At 39.1% G+C, this 28,000-nt stretch overlaps 1 protein-coding gene across 6 annotated transcripts in view; it reads right to left on the bottom strand.

Moving 5' to 3' along the window:
• dpp7 (dipeptidyl-peptidase 7) overlaps nucleotides 1-28,000 on the bottom strand; it is a 126,606-nt gene that overhangs the window by 64,802 nt on the left and 33,804 nt on the right. For all 6 annotated transcript variants that reach the window (XR_011356799.1, XM_069935745.1, XM_069935724.1 and 3 more), the window contains exon 3: nucleotides 14,795-14,958. Coding sequence is in view for 5 of the 6 variants with exons in the window: in XM_069935745.1 (XP_069791846.1) it covers nucleotides 14,795-14,958 (164 nt within the window). In the remaining variant the exon portion in view is untranslated. The remainder of the gene's footprint in view (nucleotides 1-14,794; nucleotides 14,959-28,000) is intronic.

The raw sequence follows: 28,000 nt of genomic DNA, 5'->3' as shown, positions 1-28,000 counted from the left end.
TTCAGCAATGGAGTCTCCCTATCTCCAGTTATCTTCCTATCTTCCTATCTCATGACTCGTTTATAAAAAAATCTTCACACATCATCCCTCTCATTTTATCCAGCTCTATTTTAATCCACGTTGGTTTCTCTCCTTCCTCAAAGAAAGAAGAGAGAAATCTCATTTGTGCTGGTTTATTATAAGTTTTGAAATTGGGATGTTGTAACTCTCCCAATTGAAATTTCTATGTTAATTTTTCTAATGAAACCCTCACCATTTTACTCTTCCAATGAAACATTCTTATGTAATTATTCAATACTTCAAAAAAAAACTTTTTTGGGATAGATATAGGCAATGATTGAAAGAGATATTGTAACCTTGGAAAAATATTCATCTTGATACAATTAACTCTAAAGGTATAGGTAAATCCATCCATTTTTATAGATCTTCATCAAATTTATTAAGTAAGGGATTGTAATTCAAATTAAATGTTATTTAAATTGTTATCTATTCAAATCCCTTGATATTTTATTCTATTCTTTGGCAATTTAAATTGAGTATTTATTTTGTAATGCATAAAATCACCCTTAGTAAGAGGCATAACTCACTTTTATCACAATTCACTTTGTAACTAGATACTATAGCATATCTTTCATTTCTGATTTGGTCATATAGATAATTATATCATCTGCAAATAAATTAATTTTATATTCCTCTCTACCAATTCTGAACCCTTTAATTTCAGCATCTCACATAATCAATTGCACTAATGGTTCTATTGCTAAAATAAACAAAGCTGAAGACATCCTTGATTACTAGATCTAGTTAATTGAAAAAAATCAGAAACTTGTTATTACTTTAGCCCTTGGTCCATTATACAAGGCTTTAATCCAATTTATACATGTTTGTTCCACAGCATATTTTTCAAGAACTTTAAATAATTTATCAAACACCCTTTCTGCATCTAAAGACACTGCTATTTAAATATCCCCTTTTCTGTGCTAAATGAATGATACTTAATCATCTGGTAACATTGTCTGCCAACTTTTTTTTCTTAACAAAACCAATTTGATCTATATTAATTAACTTTGGTAAATATTTTGTCAATCGGTTTGCTAATATTTTATAATCAGCATTTAATAAAGGTATAGAACTATATGAAGATGGCTTTAATGGACCTCTATCCTTTTTTTTGAATCACAGTTATTATTGCTGTTTTAAAAGATTCAGGTAAGGTGCATTTCTCTTTCTGTCTTAACACTTCTATAAATTGAGGAATCAATAAGTTTTAAACACTTTGTAAAATTCAGATGGGAAGCCATCCTCTCCCAGATTTATTACTTTGTAAAGAACTCAATGCTTCCCTAACTTCTATTAGAGTGAAAGGAACATCCAATTCTCTCTGATCTTCCAAATTCAATTTAGATAAACTAATTTGTGTAGAAAATTATCTATTTTATTAACATCTTTTACAGATTCCGAATGATATAATTTTGTACAAAATTGTTTAATATTTTCATTAATTTCTTGAGGTTTATGTGCATTAAAATCATTCTTAATTGCAATAATCATTCTTGATACCTGTTCTGACTTTAATTGCCAAGCAAGAACCTTATGTGCCCTTTCACCTAATTCATAGTACCTCTGCTTTGATCTCATCAATGCTTTCTTTATTCTCTTCATCGTTTTATCTATTCTATGTTTGTAAAGTTATTATATTGAAGATTTTTATTAATAAGGGATCCTCGTTTACCCTCACAAACTCGTCTCTGTAAATCCTTTTCCAAACCTGTTATATCCATCTCCAATTGTTCTATTTCCTTTATATAATCCTTCTTAATTTTTGAGGTATAACTTATTATGTGGCCACATAAATATGCCTTCATTACATCCTTTAAGATAAATTTATTTCTAACCAAATTAGAATTCATTTTAAAAAATTCTTATCTTTTAATAAATTCAAAAAATTATTCCTTTTTAATAACAGAGTTTAACCTCCATCTATAATCTGATTCTTCTTTATCCACCATTGTTATTACCATCAGTAGAGGCAATATTCTGCTTGTTGGATTCTACTTTGAATCTGATCCTAGAATAAGAATCTTCACGATTTGAATAAAATGAGTAATCTCTTTCTCTCGGATGGAATCTTCTCCAAGCATCTATTAAATTTAAATCTTTTGTCAATGATAATGTTGCTTTAGCCCTCACTATAACTCTGGTAGACCTGTGTAAGACTGGGTATAAACAAAATTTGAAGTCCCCACCAATTAGTATATTCTTGCCAAGTTCAGAAATGTTTCCTGTATAAATCTTTTGTCATCTACATTGCGTGCATATATATTCATAAAAGTCTAGTATTCTGAAAAAAATATGATGGTGAATCATAAAATATCAGTGTCTGAGATTTTAATTGGAAGTTTCTTATCTATCAAGGTAGATACACCTCTTGCTTTTGAATTAAATGAAGAGGCTACAGTGTGTCCTACCCAATCCCCTTTCAACTTCTGGCATTCTTTTTCAATTAAATGAGTTTCCTGTAAAAATCTACAATCTACTTTCATTTTCTTAATATGCATTAATACACTTTTTTTCACTGGTCAGTTAAGCCCATTAATATTAAAACTTAAAACATTCAATAATTTATTCATTAATGCATTTTTCATCCTCCATAAAGAAACATCTCCCCTTTACCTCACTCCAACTCCAGTTTTAGACTTATAACAAGATATTTACATCTAACCAATAAAGGTAACAAGAAAAAGAAAAGAAAGTAAAAAGAACAATAATCTCTCCCCCCTTCAAACTAATGTTGTTAAAATAATATGCAACAGCATTACCCCCCCCCCCTACTTTATGGGTAGTGGCCAAAGCCACACAGTGTTTTGGTAGATGTCCATCATTATCTTCCGGTTTCCCTGAATGCTCATTATTACTTCCATTCATATCTAATTATTCATCTTAACTCAACCAAGTCCAGGAAGATTTCATACTCCCACTTATTGTGCTGTTCTTTGTTCAGCCTCTCGTGGAATAATTGGCAGAGTATCTGTATACTCCTGTGCCTTCTTGGGACCAGTAGAAAACTAACTTGGTCCTCCTTGAATGAAAATCTTGAGAGTCGCAGGATGATGTAGAATAAAGCTGTAACCTTTCTTAAAAAGAGTATTTTTCACTGGATTAAATTCTTTCCACTTTTTCAACAGTTCAAAATTAATGTCAGGGTGAAAGAAGATTTTACTTTCATTATATTCCAATGGTCCCCTTCTTGCTTTGCCTTGCTTTGCTGCAAGTTCTGACACCTTCTCACGAACTTGAAAGTGAACAAACTTTATCAATATGGGTCATGGCCTTTGATCAGATGCAGAAAAAGGTCTTAAAGCTCTATGTGCCATTTTATTTCAATATTTCATTGAAATTGGCCTTGTCCAAAAGTTTCTGGGATCCAACATTTGAAAAAGGTTTTATCACCTCCTTCATCACCTTCTTTAAGACCAACTATCTTGATATTGTTCCTTCTACAAAAATTCTCTATTAAATCCAGTTTCTCAGATAATCATTTTATTTTCAACAAGTGCATCAGTGATGTTTTCCATTTTCTCCATTCTATCTTGCACCATTTCTAGACGAAATTCCACATTTTTAACTCTATCTTACATATCTTTTCAATATTTTTGCATTCTATTTATAATTACGTAATATCCCTTAGTTTTCTCCTCTGATTTATTTAATAACCAATCTAATTTGTTTAAGCTCTCATAAGATGTCACAGGACTTATTCTTTGAGTTTCCATTCTGCTCTGAACTTTAATACCTCCTCTAGCAGCAGCTGTATCTTCTTCTTCATCTTCTTTAGTCACTTATTCTTCCTGTTTTTGTCCCTCTTCATCGTTGCTACGTTGAAATCCAGCAAAATAATTCACCTTCAGAAGGCAGCAATTGAAACAGACTGTCTTCCTTAGCGATGTCTTCGATCTCCTTCAATCTGCGCATGCACAGCTTTTCGCATATGCGCAATTGCAAATCTTTCTCTTCTTCGTCATTTCACCTTAGTTACAACGGTAATGGCACTGCAGTTCACTGCATGGCCACCTTTAGCTTTCTTGTAGCAGTTTCTTCTGTCTGTAGAAGGGAGAGGTTCAAGATATATGTGAATATCCCATCTAGTCAGTCTGCACAGGCTTGGTAACACGTCAAGCAACTCCATGTGGGCCAATTGCTTTTTGCAGATTCACTTGCCAGGAGGCCGATCTGATGTCTACAGCAGTGACTGTGGGTGTAGGTGTCTCTGAGACTGAATTGGTGTGTGCCACTGGATCACTGGCTTCCTGTTCAAAGCGAGTACAGGACACTTTGAGCTCTGCAGGGAGGGATGCATTATTATTTGCCATCTGTCTGGCTTTGCTTTGTCACCCATGATGGCATGAAGGCCTTACGACAAGAAGCTAGTGTCCACGAGGTTTGTCTGGGACTCAAATTTGGTTCAGTACAGTACTGTCTCTTGGCACCTCTGATGGCTTTGCGGAGGTCATACCTGGATCCCTTGCCTGACCTTAATGCCTCATTCCTTGCCTTCAATGGCGAGTGGACTTTGCAGTTCTGCAAGGATTCAGGTTGGGGAACATTTGGCATGCATTCCCATAAAAGTGATTGTCATCTTTTTTTTTGTATGTGGAACTTAAACTCACTATATGAGCCCCAAAGAATATCCTAAGCACTGCCGTGGTGTTCACCCTTGTACCACGAATAAAAGCTCTCACGACTGGAGGGAGAACAACCACTTTTATTAGCTTATAACTGAGGCTAGGGTTTCACAGTAGTCTTCAGAAGGGTTCTGGGTTTAGGTGGGAAACCAGGGTTATATGTGAGCAGATGGGGGCAGAGTCAGGAGGCGGAACCAGCCATTAGCACAACACACTACTAGTGAATTCTAATTCACTGCATTCACCCCTTCCTGCAGAATTTAGGGTCTGTGAATGACGACAAGAGAACATAGATAGAGAAAAGAAAAAGTCGAAAAATATACAGTTATTTACAAATTTACAGATTTAAGCGGTCCGGGGGTCTGGAGATCCTGGTGGAGAACCTTAGCACCGAGGGCCTTGGACTCTTTGTCCCATTGTGAGGGAGGAGAGGAGGGCTGAGTCTCCAGCTTGAAGGTGGAGGAGGGTGCACTTTCCTCCTGAACCAGATCCCCTGAGGCTTTGACTGGGGGGCGGCAAGAATGAGCTCCATGGTTCGCAGGGCACCTGAGGCAACAGAGACTCTGTTCCAGTGGGTTCCAGGTCCCTGATGGAGACGGTGTCCTCCCTGCCATCTGGGTACTCCACATAGGCATACATGGGATTGGTGTGGAGTAGTTTCACCCTTTCCACACGGGGTCGGTCTTGCTTCTCCTCACGTGCTTCCTGAAAAGGACTGGTCCAGGAGTGGTGATCCAGGTTGGCAGAGTAGTTCCCAATGCCAACCTTCTTTCAAAATTGAATAGAAGCTCATGAGAAGTAGCGTTGGTCGTGGTACATAGTAGTGACCAGATGGAATGGAACTCCATAGGAAGAATTTCTTGCCAGTGTGACTCTGGAAGACTTTGACTTCAGGGCCTGTTTTACAGCTTTCCAGACTGTGGTATTCTCCTTTTCAACCTGCCTGTTCCCCCATAGGTTGCAGACAGCAGTACTGACGCAGCTCGTCACTCATAAAGGATGAACCCCAATCGCTAAGAATATAGCTGGTATACCCAAACGGGGTGAAAATGGAATCTAGGGCCTTTATGACTGATGAAGTGGACATGTCTGGACATGGAATGGCGTATGGGAAGTGGGAGTACTCATCAATGATAGAGAGGAAGAAAATGTTCTCGTTTGTGGAGGGGAGAGGTCCCTTAAAATCAACACTGAGCCATTCAAAGGGCCTGGATGACTTGATCATGTGTGCTTTTGCAGTGGTAGAAGAGCGGCTTGCATGCCGCGCAGACCCAGCAAGACAAGGTCATTTCCCTGAGGTCTTCCATGGAGGAGGGCAGATTGCGCGTGTTGACAAAATGAGCCATGCAGGTAACCTCTGGATGGCAGAGCTCATTATTCAGAGACTGCAGTTGGCAGATGTGTGTAGAGGCACAGCTTCCTCTAGATAAGGCTCCTGGCTGATAGGCAATGTCATAATTGTAGGTGGAGAGCTAGATCCTCCACCTATCAATTTTGTCATTTTTGATTTTGCCCTTTTAATATTAATGCGACAGTGTTGATCAGTGAGGAGTGTAAATTTCCTACCAGCCAGGTAGTGTCTCCAATGCCTCATGGTTTCTTCAATGGCTTGAGGCTCCTTTTCCACAGAGGGGTTCCGGAGCTTGTGGCCTTACAACTCAAGAGAAGAATGCAACTGGCCTGCCCGCCTAGTTGAGGGTAGTGCCCAGGGCTACATCCAAAACATCGCTTTCCACTTGGAAAGATACATTCTTGTCCACCGCGTGCATGGCGACTTTCACCATGTGATTTTGGAGGTAGTCAAATGCTGTTTGGGCTTCAGCTGAGGGGGAAAGTAATGGCTTTTAAGAGAGGATGAACAAACCATATCAGTGTATTGAGGGATCCACTGGATGTAATATCTCCTCAAAGCTTTCATGGTCCTGGGAACAGGGAGCTTTAACAGGGGGCACATACTATCGGGGCCGGGGTCAATTATGCCATTCTCCACCATGTAGCCCAGGATAGCCAGACATTTAGTCCTGAACACACACTTGCTGGAGTTATAAGTGAGGTTCAGAGCTTTGGAGGTTGGCATCATGTTCTTCCAAGGTATGGCCACAGATGGTGACATTATTGAGGTAGGGGAAGGTAGCCTTCAACCCATACTCATCCACCATTCTGTCCATCTGCCCTCTGGAAGATAGAAATCCTGTTAGTAATACTGAAAGGGACTTACTGGAATTGATAGAGATGATCATTAGCCTCAAATGCTGTATATGGATGATCCTCAGAATGAATTGGCAGCTGGTGATAAGCAGCTTTCAGGTCAATGGTCGAGCAGATCTGATATTGTGCAATATCATTCACCATGTCTGAAATTCGAGGGAGGGGGTATGTGTGCAAGAGTGTGTACTAATTAATAGTTTGGCTATAATTAATTACTAGCCTGGATTTGATTTCCCCTTTTACTACTAACACTTGAGCTCTCCACAAGCTGGTGCTAGGTTTGATGATACCTTCATCGAGCAGACGTTATTTCTCAGACTTTATGAAATCTCAATCTGCTGTGCTGTACCTTCTGTTCTTGGTAGCAATAGGTTTGCATTCTGGGGACAGATTCGGGAACAGAGGTAGGGGGTGGGGGTCGATATTAAGTATGGAGAGCCAACATGTGGGTTCTGATATGGAGAGCCAACATGTGGGTTCTGATTTTTAGAGCCCCTTCGTTCAGAACCGTTATGGGGAAAGGGAACCAGAATACACCAAAGTCACACTTTTAAGATGAAACAGGAAGCTCAGATCCAACACCACCAGAGGACACAATTCATCAAGTATATACAGGCATATTTTACAAAATTCTCCCCCTTCAAACAACAAGTGCACTATACAATGTTGTTGAATATGTGTAGAATGCAAATGAAATGTGAGGAATATGCGATCATTGGTAGGATACATCTTTAGGTTGTACTCCTGCACAGTCCATGAGTCTATGAAACTTTCAGAGGAGCCTGTGTCAATTAGGCATTTAGTGGAATGTCCGTTTACTTTCACAGTCACTATGGAGTTGCTGAGTTGGTGAGGTCTATCCTGATCGAGAACCATTGAGTCTACAACCCTGGAGACTCCATACGCTTCACTCAAGTGCCCCCCAACCCCCCCCCCCGCCATCCTGGGTTGCCCTGTGTGGGTAAGATGGTGTTGACTTCGTGGCGAGGCAAGATGGCCGTCCTCATTCTTCCTCTGACGATGATGGCGCCGAGTTTGAATTTGTGTCGCAGCAAGATGGCCACCAAGCCTTTGCGCCATTTCCTCACTGCCATCCTCCGTCGGCAGGTAGCGCAGCAAGTGGGTTCGGGTGAATTTGGGGTGGATGGTTTGGGCTGGAATCAGATCTGGAAGTGGTGCAGACTGTGGACTTCCCTGGGTTTCCCATCATGCAGTAAATCCTCGCCCAATGCCCTTTCTTACCAAAGCTGGAACGCACTGAGTCTTTAGCTAGGCAACAAGATCAGAGATGCTGGCTCTTGCCGCAGAAAAAAGGACTCCCTTGCACGCAAGTAATCCCTAGCCGTAGGGCTGGGGATGCAGGTAGCAAGAGCCGCCGGTCCTTGGAAGGGGCACCTGGGTGAGTGAGCTCGCTGGCTTCAAGCTCATAATTCTCGAGCTTGGCCTGTTCAACGTGACTAGCACCAGGTCCTTCTTACCTGACTCATGTAGTTTCTGCCTCATGTAGCTCAAGCAGAACCCCGCAACTAGAGTGTCCTGGATCTGTTCTTCTTCACGAACTCAGCCCGTAGCCGCTTCGTACCTGCACTTCTTGGCAAGCGCCCACAGATCCAGCAGGTAGTCATCGATGGTCTCTGCTGGCCATTAGCGACATAGAGTGAGTCCGTGCCTCACTAGGACCTCATTTTGTGACTTCAGGTACCATGCCTTCAATACCTCGATGGCAGCATCATATGTAATGCAGACCCTGATGACTGTATACCCTTTCATTCCTACCCTCGAAACAAGTGCTGACCTCCTGAGTACATCGGTGTAGAAGACATCTCTGGTCGCATTCAGGTAGGCCTGGAAGCAGACTGGCCAGTACGTAAACTCCTCAGCTGTGTTGGGGGACAGAGGGTCTACCAGCAGCATACCAAGCTTGAGCAGCGCTTCCATCGTTTACGGAACAAGCTAATAAAATTGTAGTGCGAATAAAAGTTGATTATAAACATTTATCCTGTGTCAGGCATTTGGATACAAATTTGCCTTGGTGTGAGCTATAGCTATTTTAATTCCCAATGATACAGGTGAATTCAGACAACATAAGCATTAGCCTGATGTCATTACATTGCCTTTTTAAAAATATTTTATTTATGATTTTCAAAATTTAATTATCAACATTATCAAAGTCAATGTTAACAGTATCAGCATTGACTACAATTTATAATTATCAATTCTATACAAAGTTCTCTGCAGAGTTCAAGCTCTTTCCATCCCCCTCCCTCCAGTAAACCCAACCCCCCCCCCACACCCTCAACATTTAACACAACACTTAACTAACCAGTTACACATGACATTGAAGACACTCACAACAAAGGTGTATAACATATATCAGGAGTTTATGGGTCTGTCAAGCCATGGCAGCTAGCAGTCAGGCTGCTTTCTTTTCTTGACTTTTCCTGGTTGGGGAATAGGCAGGGAAAGTAGGGTGGCGAGGCATGATGGTCCACACTATAGTTGTGCTCCTATGGAATTTAAGTTTGGTTGCCAAATTTTTTAAAAAGTATCATATTGTTTCTTAAGTTGTAAGTAATTTTCTCCAGGGGAATACAGCTTTGCTTTTCCATGTTCCAGCACACAATGCTCAGGCAGGAGTTGGATTTCCAGGTAGTCCCTATGTACTTCCTGGCCACTGCCAATGCGATCATTATGAATTGGATTTTGAATTTGTAAGTTTTATGTCCATTACGTTTTCCAACAGGAACAACTCTGGATCCTGAGGGAGTTCTTTACCTATAATTTTTCCTAGGTCTTGGCCTAGTTCCACCCAAAAGGCCCTCCCCTTGGTACATGTCCAGGTTTTGTGCACAAAGGTTCCTGTCTCAATGCCACATCTGAAGTATTAGCCTGATAATTCTGGTTCAGAGCTGTTTAATTTTTGCGGCATCAGGTACAGCTGGTGCAGAAAATTGTATTGATTGCCGTCATGTTGGTCCCACACAGATCGGACTGGCACCACTCATCAATTGTTATTCCTAAGTCTGATTCCCACCTCTGCCTTGATTTGTGAAGGCCTGGTTTGGGTCCTTCCACTTGGAGCAAGAAATGCTTTGCTGAGATGAACTTCTGTGTGTTCCCCCTTCGAATCGTGGCCTCTATTTCACTGCACTCTGGTAGGGCCATAGTTGGACCTGATTTTTCCTGCAGAAATGATCTTATCTGAAGGTAGCAGTGGAACGTCTTATTTGATAAATCAAACTTATGATGTCATTGCATTGCATTGCTGACAACATCAGTATTCTCCAGTGTTAATCACCTCATAGAAAGCAGATCCTTCCTATGACCAATCTTGTAGATGTCAATCAAATGGGATACTTAAAAATGCATACATCAAACTGATAGTTTACCTTTTGCTTATGAAATTAATTGCTGAAATCAGTTCTACAAGTAAAATAACTGTTATAAAGATGGTATAACTGACTCAACTCTTTGGAAAATTACAAGTAACACTGTGGTATTAGTATTTTGGGATGTTTTTGGGGTGGCATGGGCTTATGTGCCAGAAGAGTCTGTTACCTTGCTGTATCTCTAAATTTTGAAGCAAAATGTTACGAGCCCAGGACTCCAAAACCCAGTAGCAATTGATATTCACCAAGACAAATGGTTACTTAAACAAAAGTAGCTTTTAATTATCTTTAAACATAAAAACAGAATCACACTTTATCACTATTCACTTAACTAACCTAACTTAACCCCCTTCTAATTCTAAGAGCACATGTATGTAATGTGTGTATAAGTTCAGAAAGGCTCTTTGGTTCACAGTCCAATCTCACTTCTCATTCCTCCAAGTTCAGTGGTTACAGGCAATTCTTATACTGTGCAGAGAATTTAACATGTTAAAGTTCACCAGGCTTTGGTGCTTGAAAGGTAAATGGTTACCGCTCAGGAAGGATCTTGTCAGTTTTCAGAGAGAGATTTGTGTTTCAAGAACATCCACAACTGATGTACTTCCATCAGCCACTCTAGTGTCTTGCTGATGAAATGTGTCCCTTCAGGGTTCTCCAGATGATAACCTCTTTCTTTCAGGTCACCACAGAATTACTTTTTGTTTCTCTTAATCCAAATGAAACATTAGACAGCCAGTCCTCTCCTCTTGCATGAACCACAAGGGCTTTGACCAGGCTGTCTTCCAAAAAAGGCTTTCCATAAGCTTGCCAGCTTGTCGTGTTCCAGTCCCAGCTGCTTCTGCTGGCTGTAACACTGTAGAAGCGATCTGTGTGTGTGTTTCTCTCTCTCTCCGAGAGAATGCCTTTTTTCTTTCTCTGCTTGCAAAACCACATGACCGTCTTAGAACAACAAGCTATCTTTTAGACAGAAGCAGCTCCAACTTGCTCTTTCATCTGCCGTTTGTAAACAACAATCCATTAGTGAAGTCTCTTCAGCACTCTTAAAAGCTCTTGCAAAAGCTTTGAGGTCCCGATATGTCTAGCATGAGGCAGAGCTCCAGTATTTTAAATAAGATCTGTTTTAAAGTGTTTGTATGTGACCTACTCTAACAAACCTTTCCCAATTTATCTACCAAAAATATTTCTACATACTCTGTCACAATAAATGTTCTTATAAATGGAGGATGATTTACGCTCAATGTTACTTGGGTTCATTATAACCCATAGTCAATTGTCTCTTCACTGCTTTAAAGTGTTGCAATAATGAAACCTGTAATAATATAAAGAATAAGGAAGTCAAAAGCAAGATGATTTTCAATTATTTTGTTTAAAAATTATCTCTGAAATGGACCACAAATGGAATGGATCTTCCACCACAGACCTCTGAATGTCTTATTTTTTTTCTAACATGACCACTGAACTGGATGCTTGAAAATAAATAAACATCTGTTGATTCTGTAGTGTAAATGGTGCAGGTGTCCCATGGTTCCCTTTCTATCTATACATCCTTTTGCTACAGTGGATTCAAGCTCAGGCTGCTTTTGCATTCAGGCATTGAGTTACAACTTGTGTACTTGATTATGTCTCATAGAAAACTGATTGCAAACCAGAGATCAGATGGTATTATTGTACAAAATCTGGCATTTTCCAACAAGATAGGTAAAAGATCAGAAATATTTAACACGTATAGCCCTCAACAGTGATCCAACACCTTGCCTTCTGTTATGGTGATTTATATTTTAATCAGATGTCACCTTTATATGTTCCTGCACAAGTTGCACTGCCCATCATTGAATCCATCCACTCCATCACTCGTCAAATATATTCCTCTCCCATTAAAAAGTTAAAAGTTGAACAAAAGTGCTTCATTAGGATAAAATTGTGAAAAATTAACAAATAAGCATAAGTACCCTTACATTTCAGAAAAAAATGTTAAAATATATATTAATTAGGCAATGAACATATTACAATCTAATGTTTTGAGTGTTTCCATATTACCCATTTCCATTACAGCTTTTTATAGTTCTACAGTAGCTTCAGTGATTCCCTTGTGGCTGTGGCCAAGGTTAGAAAACTGTTGTCTATGTTGGAAGATCCCTCCAAAAGAAGGCTGGCTTTCTGACTGTCAAGAGGCTATCGTCTTACAACCAGTAGTTGGAGAAGAAATTTTGACTAATTCAGGATGGAACTTGTAATCTCTTGGATGTCAATGAAACACTCATCGAACCAGGAAGAAAACAGTGTGGCAATTTCATAAGAGCAGATTGCACACTTCCACCATAGATTCTGAAGGTGCCTACCAAACAATTCATGGAACTTACTACAGAATCACAAGAATTTCGTATGCAAAATCTGTGAGTAAACAATGAGAAGCTGGATAGAGGAGGGCCAGGCAATATTCATTGAGAAGAAATTATCTTGATAAAGGGTCCCAACCCGAAAATATTAACGGACTATTTCTCTCCATTGGAGTACCTCCAACGTCTTAACGTTTGCTCAAGGAATTTACTCTCTTATGACTGCAGCAATGTTCAAATATACAATGTTCAAAACAGTAATCTGCTCATGCTCGGAGTCTTATACTTTTCCATCAGACACAACTCCCACCTGTTTAGCTGGAAACAATTTTGTGTGACTAAACACAGTGGGTCCATACGATATTTACACTGCAAGGATAGTTGGTAGCAATGTTGTTATTGCAACAAAGCTGCAGATCGCTCACGTGCATATCAAGTGTCCAGTGTAGCATCATCATTTTCACATACCTGATGAAATCAGGGCACATCATTCTGTAACCTGAGATGCCATTCCTGGAGCTGAACCTTTTCAAGACAGCCAGCAGACACAGGGTTCAATATATAACCATATAACAATTACAGTATGGAAACAGGCTATCTTGGCTCCTCTAGTCCGCACTAATTTAAGTGTTCTCCTCTAGTCCCGCCTACCTGATCCCTCTCCATAATCCTCCAATCCCTGCACATCCATGCACTGATCCAACCTTCTCTTAAATGACAAAATTGACCCTGATGCAACCACCTCTTCTGGGGAAAATATATTTTTTTTTAAAAATAGCACAATATGTCTATTATTGAGAAGGAAATGTCAATTACAGTTTTACAGCAACCTCCCTACCTAGGCACCAATTCTCACTAGGTTGCACCTTCTTTCAGTCCTCCATGCGAGGTGTACATTGTCCTGACCATGTTGAAGACATTCAGCAGGAAGCAAAAAAACCTCTGGAGAATTTGTTGGGTTCAGACTAGGGAATCATACTGCAGAGAAATATTTCAAATATATTTAATAGTTCAAAAAGCCCCTTTTATTTGCTGTAAGATAAAAGAAACAGTGGTTGTCACCTAAGTATAGTGTGACAGAGTATTTAGAGGTTTGGGATGATTGCTAGAGCAGGTTGCACACAAACATTTTAAAACAGAACTTTTACAGGACTTTTGTAGAGTGATATTTTGCAAAAGGCAACAAAGTAGCAACATAAGGCAGCAGCTTGTCTGGAAGAACATGTGATCTTTGCAGGGAGAGGCAGAACAGCTTTGCTCTCAGAGAGGGAGGGAGTGAGAGAGTAAGAGGAAAGGCTTTGGTTCCAGAGGGACAAGCTGGCAAATTTTGGAAGACTGGCTGTCTGAAAGGAACTCTGTGGTGACCTGAAAGAAAGAGGATCATCTGGAGAACCCTGAAGAGGGCAAGTTTCGTCAGCAAGATTGATTAAAAAAGAATCAGGTACGGATATCCTGGAACAAAAATAATTTATCTCTGAAAACCAACAAGAACCCTCCTGAGTGGTAACCATTTGCCTGTTAAGCATCAAAGCCTGGTGAACTTTATTAATTCTAACTTCTGTGCACAGTACAAGAATTGACTGCAACAAGTGACATTGGACTGTGAACCAAATAACTTTTCTACACTTACACACACATCACACACACATGCACTTAGAATAGGGGGGGGGTTTAAGTAAGTTGATAGTAATAAGTTAAAGTTTGATTCTGTTTTCATGCGCAAAGATAATTAAAAGCAACTTTTGTTTAAGTAGCCCTTTGCCATGGTGCATATCTATTGCTGCTGGGTTTTGGAGTCCTCTGGACTCCGTAACAATATTGTCAAAACCAAAAAATGATGCAACATCAAATTAATTGTTAAAAATTAGGCAATAGAAATCAAAGACTAGTTTTAAAAAAGAGCACTACCAGAGGCTCCTACATTATATTGGAAGAACTGCCATATATTTTACAGTCAAAACTCAATTGAAAACTATATCTTTTCAGAGATATCAAAATATAAAAATTAATATCTAATGAATCCATTTTGCAAGGTAAATAGGAAGATGACAAATCATATTAAAAAATTGTACAATATAGCTCAATACGTGAATTTTGCAAGTGTATCTACAATGACCTCAAGATGAAGGAGATTTTGCTTTTCCAAGATCAATTTTTTCAAAATTTTAGTTAACTATACCTGCCGCCAAAAGCAATCACAGGACAGTTTTCAGCATTCAGATCATTTTTCAGTTTTGTAATAAGCACAACATAATCTGCCACAGCTTGTTCCACTGTCAAAAATTCAATATTTATTTTCTCATATGATTTCTTGCCAAAAGGAAGGGATTTGCCATAGTATCGCTGCAAAGGATAGAAAAGTGTTGTTGAGGTCCTTAGAAATGCATCTCTTAACACTAGCCACAGACTGAAACTAAGCAGTGAATTACTAATCTATAGTTCCCTATTAAAAACTTCATTGCACGAATATAGAAACTAGCAAAGCATCGCAGGTTATAAACTCTATAATCAGTCATTATTACTTACATAAAATATAAAATACCATCATTTCTTGCATGTTTTTACTGACAAATAGGGTTGCATGAGATTTGAAATAAACTAAATACCCTCAATTAACATTCAGCTTTCCTTTTCTGCACTAAGTTTGCAGCATCATATATTCCCCACAGTACTGTTTCACATCATATGGAAATGTGACATTTCACACATTGGTATACTTACAGCAAGTCTGCTTTAAATTTAGAAAACTGAATATATACTTCTCCCTCATAACCATCTAGAATATATTGTTCTTTAGCAGAACACAATTTAGATATTCAACAAATTACCTGGTCAGTACAGAAAAAAAGGAAAATGGAATGTTCCTTAATGAATTTTAAAAATTGAACACTCCCTTTTGCAATTGGTATTTTTTTCAGTGTTTCATTTCTCAGGATATGGATGTCATTGGCAAAACCAATATTTAATATCTGTTACAAATTATTTTGTTGATATTGGTAAACTTTATTTTTAATTTTTTTAAGAGAGTTACAGTACAATAACAATTATCTGAAATGGTCAGGATCGGACCTATGTTGGATAAACCTTTTTTGGAGAACTGGTCATTTTTTTAAAAACAGCCCAGTAGCAACAGTAAATCACTTGTATCAATGTTTAAACAACAACAACAATCATGTTAAGGGTTTTTAAACATTAAAATAATGTTTAATTCTCACCAAAAAAATGTTGGCCACAATGCCACTGCTAATCACCGAGACCTCCCAACCACCGCTGCCGATCCCTGACACATCCCCACCGCTGCCGCTGATCCTTGGGAAGGCTTCCTGGGTTGGTGGAACACTCACTGGTGAGTTGGTGGGTCCTGTCTCCCCAGTCACAGGACCTCCCGAAACCCGAGTCCCAACTTTGAATCCTTCCCTAGGCTTACCACTGCACACGCAGATTGGGGAGTCTGGTGTGCGTGTGCAGTAGTAGCCCAAGGGGAGAGTTCGAAGTCGGCATCAGGAGCTTCAATGTGCTGAGGAGGGAGAAAGGGAAGGGGAGGGGAGGGAACACCACTGAGCCCGAGGTCCTGCTCCTGCAGGGAGGCCACTCTTCTTGATGTCACTGGGACAAGGGATTCTTCTGACCACTTGTGGCTAGGAGACAGTGGAACGCAGTTTGAGAGGGTGAGTTGGAAATAAAAGTTAATAAGGGAAGGTAAAGAAGAAATGTAAAGAAAGAGAGGAGGGAGATACCTGAAATGAGGTCAATCATCGTTCTAATTTCATGTCACGTGAATTTTTATTCAACCTGTGAGGTCAGTTCTGCTCCGAAAATTTTTTGGATAAATGAGGATTTCTGATTTGTTTCAAATATCCTCATTTATTCAATTTTTCAAAAAAATTCAGATAAATGAGGATTTGGAGAATCCAATTTTGGATAATTGGAGTTTAACTTGATATTGGTCTATAATATTTTCACTTCCATGGTCATTGCTTCAGAGCTCTTGAGAGCATACTCCATGACACACCCCAAGATACTGAAGCCCAAATCTGAAAGACAGGACTCCAGTAAAAGATTATGTATTAGATTTAAATAAATTATCTATGTGAAACTCAAGGTCCCAAAATAAGTTATTTAACCAAGACAATATATCGATATTCAGGTTAAAAAACTAAACTGGTGTTTATCAGGTATTTATGCATCCAAAATGCTCATGCAATTGGCAAATGTTCTCAGAATATTAGAGAATTTCATAAATATTGTTCAAAATTGGTTCTGATGATATTTCTTCAGCTGTCTCCCTTTAGCCTTCAGCACAACCACTCCCCTCAGTCCCAAGCAGTTCCAACTGCAAAGTGTACGGTATTTCTCCCATCTATCTACTATGTCGGATAATGATATTCTGTGTAAAGATGCGAAGTGGAAACCTTTTCTCACAATTAAACTGAAAATGGAAATATGTTAAAAAAAATTGATAAAAGGTAAAAATCATAATGGTCTTATGAAAAAATTCAATATTGTTCCTCAACAGTTTATGACATGAAATTGCAAAGTGCTAAAGTTTAGCAGCTAAATTTTTAATTCTTCCTGATCTCAGAAGGCAAAGCGTGACGATGTTGATCATGCTTTATAGGACAGATGTTCCTTAAAGAATCTATTCAAAATATATTGTAAACCTGTCTCCTCAACCTTTGACTCACGAACATTCTATTGAAACTAATAAAATCCCATTAGTTTTCAAAACACAATAAATAAATTGAACTGCTCTTACAATATTTAGAATTGTGATTTTAGTTTAAATAGTAGCCAAACCCAGATTAGGCAATGTTTCAAAGTTTATGCAGAACTGATATTTGATTATTTTCTTTTTAATGAAAATAAGCACAAATTAAGTCATGCAATGCAACTGTCAAACACATACTTTCAGCTTATTACATTTAAACACAAGTGCTATGCAGTTTCAAGCTGATTAGCAACAACAGCACAGTTCAGGCACTTCAGCTCACAATGATGTGCTGACCTATGTAAACCTTCTCAATAATCTAATCCTTCTCTACCTCACTCCTATGGCCCTCTTTTTCTTGTGTCCACACCTATCCAAGAGCCTTTTAAATGTCTCTATTGTACCTGGCTCTTCAACTACCCCCGATAATGCATTGCAGGCACCTACCAATCTGGGGAAAAAAAACCTCTGACATTTCCCTCAAAACTTTCCCTATATTCACTTGAAAAAGATGTCCTCTAGTATTTGTTATTATCATCCTGGGGAAAAGTTGCTGACTGTCTATCTTATCTTTGCCCTTAATAATGTTACATACCTAAAATCAGAATCTATTGTCATGAACATGTCACTTCCCATCCTTCATCACTCCAAAAAGAAAACCCCTTGCTTAGTCAACCCTTGATTCATAATCCGTGTTCTCCAGTCCAGGCAACTTCCTGGTAAATCCTGCACCCTCTCCAAAGCTTTCACATCCTTCTCGTAATGAGGCAACCAGAAATGAATACAATATTCAAAAAGTGGTCTAACCAGAGTTTTATAGAGCTGCAACATTTCCTCACAACACTAAAATTTAATTCCTCGACTAATGAAGGCCAGCACACCATATGCTATCTCAACCACCATTTCAACCTGCATGGTGACCTTAAGGGTTCTATCGACCTGGACCCCAAGATCCCTCTATTCCTCCACACATACTCAGCCTTCAAGTTCAACCTTCCAAAATGCATCACTTCACACTTATCCAGACTGAAGTCCATCTGCCACTTTTCTGGCCAACTTTACATCCAATCTATATACTACTGCACTAGTAACAACACCTCCAACTTTTGCATCATCTGCAAACTTAATGACCCACCCCTCCACCTCTTCATCTAAGTCATTTATAAAAATCCAGAACAGATCTCTGCGGGACACCACTCATTACCGACCTCCCGGTAGAATACATTCCATCTACTATCACCATTTGCCTTCTGCAGGCTTGCCAATTCAGAATCCAAGTAGCCAAGTGTTTCATGGATCCCATGCCTTATCATTTTCTGAATAATCCTCCCTTGGGGGAATCTTGTCAAACACTAAAATCCATATACACCACATCCACATCAATTTCTTTTGTCTCCTCTTTGAAAAAGGCTCATGATACATGACCTGCCCTTCAAAGCCATACTGACCACCTCCAAGAAGACTATGCTTCTCTAAATGCTTGGAAATCCTGTCCCTAAGAATCCTACTCAATAATTTGCCCACCACTGACAAGACTCATTGGTCTATAACACTGACAATGAAGATTTCGTTGCTTGAACACTTTTGGATATATTTTATGAATTTTGGGTTGCTGATCATGAAAATCACCTGATAAATTTCCTATTTTTGTACCTTTTTTTTAAGATACAACCTACTTTTGTTATTTTCTGTCATATTTTAAGTCTACTTCAAGGATACAAAACCATGAAGTGCAACGTCATTGAAATTCATTTTCTGCATTTGCACTTGAACTTCTTCATTGCTGATCCTGGTGCACTCAGTGATGAACAGAGGTAAAGGTTTCACCAAGACATTGTGATCATGGAAAAGTGTATCAGTGCAACTGGAATCTATCAATGCTGTCTGACTATTATTGGACACTGATGTGAGAGGCATCAGATGCTGAGTATAAACAAAAATCAGCGGCAAAACATTTTTAGGTCAGTTGAATTAATGCAATGTATCAGCATCATTATGCGATTAAAAATGCTAAATTCAATAAAAGTTAATTTAATGATTCTCCAACTTCCAGCATGATACAGGAAATCTGAAATTATCTTTGTCTGCACCTTAAAGCTATCATAATCCCAAATTTTCTTTTCAGGATGCAAGGGCAGAAAGGAAGAGGGGAGCAATTAGTTATAGGGGATTCGATGGTCAGGAGGACAGATAGGAGATTCTGTAGATATGATAATGAAAACTGGATGATGGTTTGCCTAACTGGTGTAGCTTCTCATATCCAAGACATCCTAACGGGGGAAGGTATTGAGCCAGAGGTCGTGGTACATGTTGGTACCAATGACAGGGAGGAAGAATGAAGTGGTCCTAAAAAGGAGAGGAGTCACGTGGTGGAATAGTGGCCGGTAGGAGAATACCAGCCCTCTCCAGAAAAGAAGAAATAAAGTGAAGAAAATACAAAGTTCAAGAAACACAAAACATAACAAATAAAAGATAAAGTTGTGGAGAAAAGAAAGAAAATGGCACCCAAGAAGGAATAGGTAAAAACAATGGGAAAAAAAGAAAAGACACCGGAAGAGAAAGGAGAAGGCCTTGCCTGCATGAAGAATCAGGGAGCTGTCGTGGAGAAAAGAGTCCGCTCCCCAAGGTTGGTGACGTCCCCGAAGAGTCGCGACCTCCCGACCGCTGGACTGCAAAAATGGCTCTCTGAGCCAAACAGAAGCGCACAAAGTGCACACTAAGGAAAAAGAAAACACTGATGGGAGGGGGGGTCCAGCTGAGGAACTAACTAACACAGCGCGAACAGCTGAGGGATGCCCGACATCAGGGCTCTCAGCTGGAAGAAGAGGTAAGCGACAGGAAAGGGAGTGATAGGAAAGGGGAACAGCATCAGGAGGCCCAACAGATGACTAGCCCAGAAGTAGAGGACCAACAGCAAGAAGCTATGCAAGAAGACGCCCATAAAAGTGAGGCAAGCAACTCAAAAAGAAAGTCAGAAGAGACACAGATACAAGGAAGAGAAGTAAAAGACACAAACACAGGTGCAGACACAGAAGAAGAGGAAGAAGAAGACCAAGCTCTGCACAGAGAAATAGAAGGTAAAATAGATGGACAGTATATAGATTAAAAAAATATTAAGAACAAATGAGAGCATTAAAAGAATGGTTGACATTATGAGCTAGGAGAAAAAACACACAAAATATTAGTCTGGCAACTTAAAACAGAACAAGCTAAAAGAATTGTATTGGCATCAAGGAAAAAGGACAAACAAACTATATATAATCCAATGGAGATTAATGAGAACTTTAATGAATTTTATGAACAATTATACCAAACTGAGAACGAGAGGAAAGAAGACAAAATAGAAGAGTTTTAGCTAAAATTGAACTGCCGAAATTGCAAGAAGAGGAGCAAAGCAAGCTGATAAAAACATTTGAAATAGAGGAAATACAGGATATATTAAAAAGCTGCCGAACAATAAAACGCCTGGAGAGAATGGATTCCCAGTAGAATTCTATAAAAAATTTAAAGAGTTATTAATTCCTCCTCTCCTGGAAGTAATGAACCAGATAGAAGAAACACAAAACTTGTCAGATTCATGTAAGACAGCAATAATTACAGTAATACCAAAGACGGGGAAGGATCCACTAACACCAGGATCATATAGACCAATATCTCTACTTAATTCAGTTTATAAGTTAATAGCAAAATTATTAGCAAACAGATTGGCTGACTGTGTACCAAAAATAGTAAAACAAGATCAAACTGGATTTATTAAGAAAAGACGAACAGCGGATAATGTCTGTAAATTTATTAATTTAATTCATGCAGTTCACGGAAATAAGGTGCCAACCGTGGCTGTTGCTTTAGAAGCAGAAAAAGCCTTTGACAGGGTAGAATGCAATTATTTATTCAAAGTATTACAGAGGTTCAATTTACCAGAAAAATATATTAATTGGATTAAAGCATTATATAATGGGCCATTGGCAAAAGTGACAGTAAATGGATATGTATCGAACCAATTTAAATTAAGTAGGTCAACTTGGCAGGGATGTCCATTATCTCCCTCACTGTTCGCTTTAGCAATAGAACCATTGGCAGAACTGATAAGAACAGAAAATAAAATAAAAGGGATAAAAATAAAGGAGGAGTATAAAATCAGTTTATTTGCAGATGACATCATAGTATACTTAACAGAACCAGAAATATCAATAAAAGAACTACATAAGAAATTGAAGGAATATGGAGAAATATCGGGGTACAAGATCATCGCAAATAAAACTGAAGCAACGCCAATGATTAATGCAGATTATACAGAATTTAAAAATGATTCACCATTTAAATGGAAAACACAAACAATCCGATACCTAGGTATTAGATTAGATAATAATTTAAGACACCTGTACAAATTTAATTATCAGCCATTAATGAAGAAATTACAGGAAGACTTAGAACATTGGAAAGAATTGCCACTAATGTTGATAGGGAGGGTAAATTGTATTAAAAATATCCCAAGGATACAATACTTATTTCAATTGTTACCAATTCCCTTAACAGAGAAATTCTTCGATGAACTAAAGAGAATAATAAGGAAATTTTTATGGAAAGGGGGAAACCAAGGATAAATTAACAGAGTGGTACAAACAAGGTGGTTTGCAGTTACCAAACTTTAAAAATTATTTACAGAGCAGCACAATTAAGGTATTTATCAGATTTTTATCATACAGGGGAAAAACCAGATTGGACTAAGATAGAGCTAGATAAAATAGGGGAGAAGGTATCGGAACATATACTTTGTAAGTGGGATGAAAAGCTGGTGCAATATAAAAGCTCACTAGTATTGCATCATTCACTCAATATATGGAAGAAGATTCACTTAGAAAGGAAAAAAACAAATTACCAGATACCAAAGTTATTATTGACACAAAATCAGCTGATCCCTTTTACAATAGATAACCTTTCCTTTAGAGAATGGGAGAGAAAAGGAATTAAATGAATAGAAGATTGTATTTTGGGAAAAAATTTATTAACATTTGAACAAATGAAGTACAAATATGGAATAACTCACGGTACAATGTTTGCATCCCATCAACTGAAAGCCTACTTAAAGGATAAATTGGGAAACAGACTGAGATTACCAGAAGGAAACGGCTTTGAATATGTGATTACAGAAACAATGATAATAAAAAGATTTATAATGAACATGTACATTAAGCTGCAAGAGAAGGAAAATGATGAAATAAGCTCTAAACCCAAACAAAAGTGAGAACAAGATTTAAACGTTAAGATGAAAAATGAAACATGGGAAAATTTATGCTCTGGAACTATGAAGAATATAATAAACACAAGGTTACGCATGATACAGTATAATTGGTTACACGGGTTATATATCATGCCCCAAAAGTTAAAAAAAATGGGATCCAACATTATCAAATAGATGTTTTCGCTGTAAGAAGGAAATGGGAACAACAGTACATGCAATTTGGGCATGTGAGAAAGTGAAAAAGTTTTGGGAAAATCTAAATCAGGTATTACATAAAATCACAAAAAGCAACATACCAAAAAATCCAGAGATCTTTCTTCTAAGCAATATAAGCAAAGAATTAGGCCTCAAACTGGATGAAGCGCAAAAAAAAGATTTATTATGATAGCGTTAGATGTAGCAAAACAATGTATAATGTCAACTTGGAAATCAGAAGAGAGCCTGAGAGGTACAGCAGTGGTACATGGAAATGAATAAATGTATTCCATTGGAAAAAATAACATACAATTTAAAAAATAAAGCCACATTATTTGAACAAATTTGGAAACCGTACTTGGAACAAAACAGAGAGGACTTGCCTCAGACCTCCACCCCTAAAAAATTATAAAATGAGAAGAAGACAAAATGACCTGATCCAATGTGTAAAAGTAGATGACACAATTTTCTTGTTTATTTTCATTGTGTGACGACATTGTTTAATGGTTTTATTGTATTGTATATGTTGAATGTTTAATGGGTTTGGAGGGGGGTGGGAAGGAGGGAAGGAAGGTAGGGGGGAAGGAAGGTAGGGGGGAAAAAAGGGGAGAAAATGCTACTGTGTTTGTATGTTGTTTTGATTGCTATGGTCCACAAAGTGAAAAATTTTTTAAAAATTTATTTTAAAGTGGTCCTAAAAAATGAATAGAGGGAGTTAGGTGGGGAACTAAAAAAAAGGACCACAAAGGGAACATAGAAACGGAAGTAGGAACAGGAGTAGGCCAAAAACGGCCCATCGAGCCTGCTCCGCCATTCAATACGATCATGGTTGATCTAATTTATGACTAACTCCACCTACCTGCCTTCTCCCCATATCCCCTAATTCCTCTATCATGTAAAAATTTATCTAACCGAATTTTAAATATGTTTAATGAGGCAGCCTCAACCACTTCCCTGGTTAGAGAATTCCAAACATTCACTACTCTCTGGGAAAAACTATTTTTCCTCATCTCTGTCCGAAATCTACTCCTCTCGTTTTAGTTTCCCCGGTCAGCTCAAAAAACCTTCCTACATTTATCCTATCCATATCCTTCATACACCACATCCTCACCCGAGGACCTCCTCTACATGCCAAGCCTGACAACTGCCACAAAATGGAGGAACTTGGAATGATTTGCAAGCCTTATAGCCTGTGGGCTTCCCAGCTACATATGGTGCACAAAGTCATGGGAGGTTGGAGACCTTGCAGGGATTATAGGCTTTTCAACAATGCTACCATTGCAGATTGCTACCCTGTTCCCTATATACAGGACTTTACAGCTGATCTTCATGGGGCCAGGATATTTTCTAATATTGACGGTGCGTGGGTACAACCAAATACCTGTAAACCCAGAGGATGTGCCCAAGACTGCCATCACCATTTGGCCTCTTCAAATTTTTGAGAAGGCCTTTTGGGCTCAAAAATGCTGCACAAACATTGCAGGAACTGATGGATGCAGTGGGGTGTGGCATGGACTTCCTTTTCATATATTTCGACAACGTACTCGTCACTAGCCACCCCCACAAAGAGCACCTGCAGCATCTGCATTTACTCTGCCACCGTCTTCAGGAGTTCAGGCAAACGGTGAACACTGCCAGGTACAAATTTGGGCAGTCCTCTATCGAGTTCTTGGGACATCAGATCAGCAGCCGGGGTGCCATTTCATTGCCTAGCAAGGTGGAAGCCATCCTCAAATTCGCGAGGCCCGATACCATCAAAGCACTTCAGGAATTTTTGGGGATGGTCAATTTCTTTTGCTGTTTTCTACCCTCTGCAGTTTATATTATGAAACCTATCTTCGACCTCATGTCCAGCGGTGCCAAAGAACTCGAGTGGACAAAGGAGACGACAGTAGATCAAAGAGATCCTAGCAAAGGCAACATTGCCGCTCCATCCTCAAATAGATGCACCAATATGCGTTGACGATAGACGCATCCGAAGAGGCAGAAGGCGGGATCTTGGAACAGTAATCCAATGGACAATTGAAGCCTCTAGCATTTTTTAATAGGCACCTCCACCTTCCATAAATGAAGTACAACACATTCGATAGGGAACTGCTGGTGCTGTACCTAGTGGTCAGATACTTCCACTATATTTTACTGACCACAAACAACTAATGTTTGCCTTTGCTAAGACATCAGATCCACGGTTAGGGCACCATCAACGCCACCTATCTTATGTATCTGAATTTTCAATCAGGATTAAACCTATCTCTGGTAAGCGTAATGTTGTGGCTGATGCCTTGTCCCACTCCTTAATTTAAGCAGTATATGCCCTCTCTCTGGGTGTAGACTACATGGCACTCACCAAAGCTCCATGCCAGGATGACAAATTCACGGCTGATAGAACTGCTGTCACAAGCCTGCAACTCGAGGATGTAGCCTTTGGGCAGCAAGGCACCACTCTCCTCTGCGACATTTCCACAGGTCAGCCTTGCCCTATCATTCCTGCTGCGTGGAAATGTGTATTTTTGATGCCATTCACGGACTGTCCCATCCCTCCCTTCGAGTCATGGTCCACCTGATAGCTGTCAAGTTTGAGGGGGCATGGATTCAAAAAGCAGGTCACATACTGGGCAAAGACGTGCATGGACTGTGGACTGTCAATCTGCAAAAGTGCAAAGGTATGTGAAGGCACTGCTTCAGCCTTCAGGACGTGCCACCAACTGAAGTCTTAGGTAGAATGTGGGACCGGCTTGGAAAATTGGCCCCGATTCCCACATCAAGGCATGGAACAACATCACCCTTCATCCTAAAGGAACTCCAGGACTATGAGTTTATGTTTGTGTGTAGAGGTGCACACGGCCCACCCTTTCAGAGGCCACATGAGGGTCCCTTCAGAGTGCTACAAGACAATCGTACAACTTGTGGACTGAACATTGGGGGACATCCAGTGACATTTATGATTGACTAACTAAACCCCGCTCATCTCAATCTTGATCAGCCCTTGCCACGACTGCTGATGTGAAGGCGCGGATGTCCACCCAAGAGTGGTGGACAGTAATGACACCGGAGGTTTAGCCTCCTATCGCCGGTTCTGGTTGGGGCATGTAGGGCTCACCAGAGGTTTCATCGAACTGGCTCGGGAGGTTCCGAGTGATGTCATGATGTCACAAAGCAATAATGCCATTTGGAGCACATGGGGTTTTCAAAAGCTGCAGGTGACTGTTTGAGTAAACGACTTTTACTAAACTTCGACTTGAGTGCATCTGATCATTTTTTCATTCTTCATTCTGCACTGGAACACAGTTGCTACAATATATTCTTATATGGTGCTACAATATATTCTTATATGGCCTATCCCATTTGAATTCTCAAAATGTATCACATCATACTTGACTAGATTAAATTCCACTTGCCAGCTTTCAATCTGATCTACGTTCTGTTGAACCATGAGAGACAACCTTCCTTACGATCCTTAACACCACCTTCATTGTGTCATCCACAAATATGCCTCCAATATTCACATCCAAGTTGTATGTACAGCCTTGAGAAATAGCCTTCCACAACTATTCTCCTTTGCCTCCTATCGCCAAGCCAATTTTGAATTCAACTAGCCAGCAAGCATTGGATCCCAAGTGTCTTAACCTTCTGGACCACCCTTGCATGGAGGATCTTGTTAAATGCCTTATTAGAGGGTTATATAGACAACTTCTACTGTCCTACCTTCATCGTTCTTCTGAGTTTTATTCTTAAAAATAATATTAGAGAGACAAGATTTCTTTGGCACAAATCCATGTTAACTAGCCTTTCCCAAATGTGTACAAATCCTATCCTTCAGAATTTTCCCAATAATTTCTCCACCATTGATGTAAGGCTCACTGGCCAGCAGTTACCTGCTGCCCTTCTTAAATAAAGGAACATTAGATTTCCTCTTGTATTCTAGTACCTCACCAGTGGCTAATAAAGATGCAAACTCATCTGTGAGGATGGCAGCCATCTCCTCCTTTGTTACCCCAAAGCATCCTGGTACAGTTCTCCTCTGGCTCTGAGGATTTACCTATCTACATACATTCCACAACATCTCATACCTTTCCCTTCTTTATGCTGACTTGTTCCAGACCACCACCGCTCCATTCGTTAAACTAATTTTCACACTTTCATTTCTTTCTTTAATCTTCCATGCATTTCATCTGAATTATTCTAAAGTGAGTTCCACATTCTCATCACTCCCTAAATAAAGAAGTTTCTTTTGAGATTTATAATAGTTCTGATTTTGATATTTCCAGAAGTGAAAATATTCTCTCTATTAAATTGCAGTTTAAATGTTTGACCCAAATTAAGGTTAATATTATTTTGTGCATCTTGTAGAAGAGATGATTCAGGGTCTCAAACGAAAGCATCAACCATTTCTAATCCTCAAAAGATGCTGCCTGACCCACAGAATAGCATTTGATGCAAATTAAGATGCAAGTTACAGAGGTAGGAACTTTTTTTACATTCAATCAATGTTCTAAAGTGAGATCTTTTTTGGTCGATCTAGGAAATTTCTTAGAACAGATTACAGGAATTAAATTTCCACAAAACTCAGAATTATTTTTACTGGGTAATATTACAGGGATAAGACCTAAATTGAAACTATCTAAACATCAAATAGAATTTGTTAACATTGCGTTGGCAGTGGCTAGAAAATGTATAGCAGTTGCATGGAAGTCTGATTCACATCTAGGATTAACACATTGGAGAAAATTACCTACAACTTAAGAAATAAGTACAACACATTTTTACAAGCTTGGCATCCATATTTACAATTCAGTTGTAAATTTTAAGCTGTGTTCTTCCTCATCCTTGAGACCTACATTGATCTTTTCCAAAGAAAATTAAATAGAATATGAATTTATGATCCACTGAGTGTGCGGCACTTTTCAGCCATTCATTCTGCTTTTCTTCCTTTTCTCTTCTTCTTGCTTTTCCTTCTATGTCTATCTTTGCCATTGGGGTTTTTTTGGGCGGGTGTGGGTTGGTGTACTCTTCACCTCCCAGGTATTACATCAAAATAGCGTCTCTAATTTACCAGTCCATTATTCCTTCATAATTTACTCGGCCTATTAGAAGGTAAAGTTTCCACAAAATCTGATGCCTGTTTGTAATCAACAAAAAAATTATTTTTGCCATCCAGTAATACAATCTTCACTGTCACTGGATAACATAATGTAAACTTGTATCCCTTTTCCCAAAGACTTCTCTTGACTTCATTAAAC

Source organism: Narcine bancroftii, chromosome 1, assembly GCF_036971445.1.
Source record: "Narcine bancroftii isolate sNarBan1 chromosome 1, sNarBan1.hap1, whole genome shotgun sequence".
Classification (NCBI taxonomy): Eukaryota; Metazoa; Chordata; class Chondrichthyes; order Torpediniformes; family Narcinidae; genus Narcine; species Narcine bancroftii.
The sequence above is the reverse complement of the archived record's forward strand: the minus strand, read 5'-3'. Positions and strand labels throughout refer to the sequence as shown.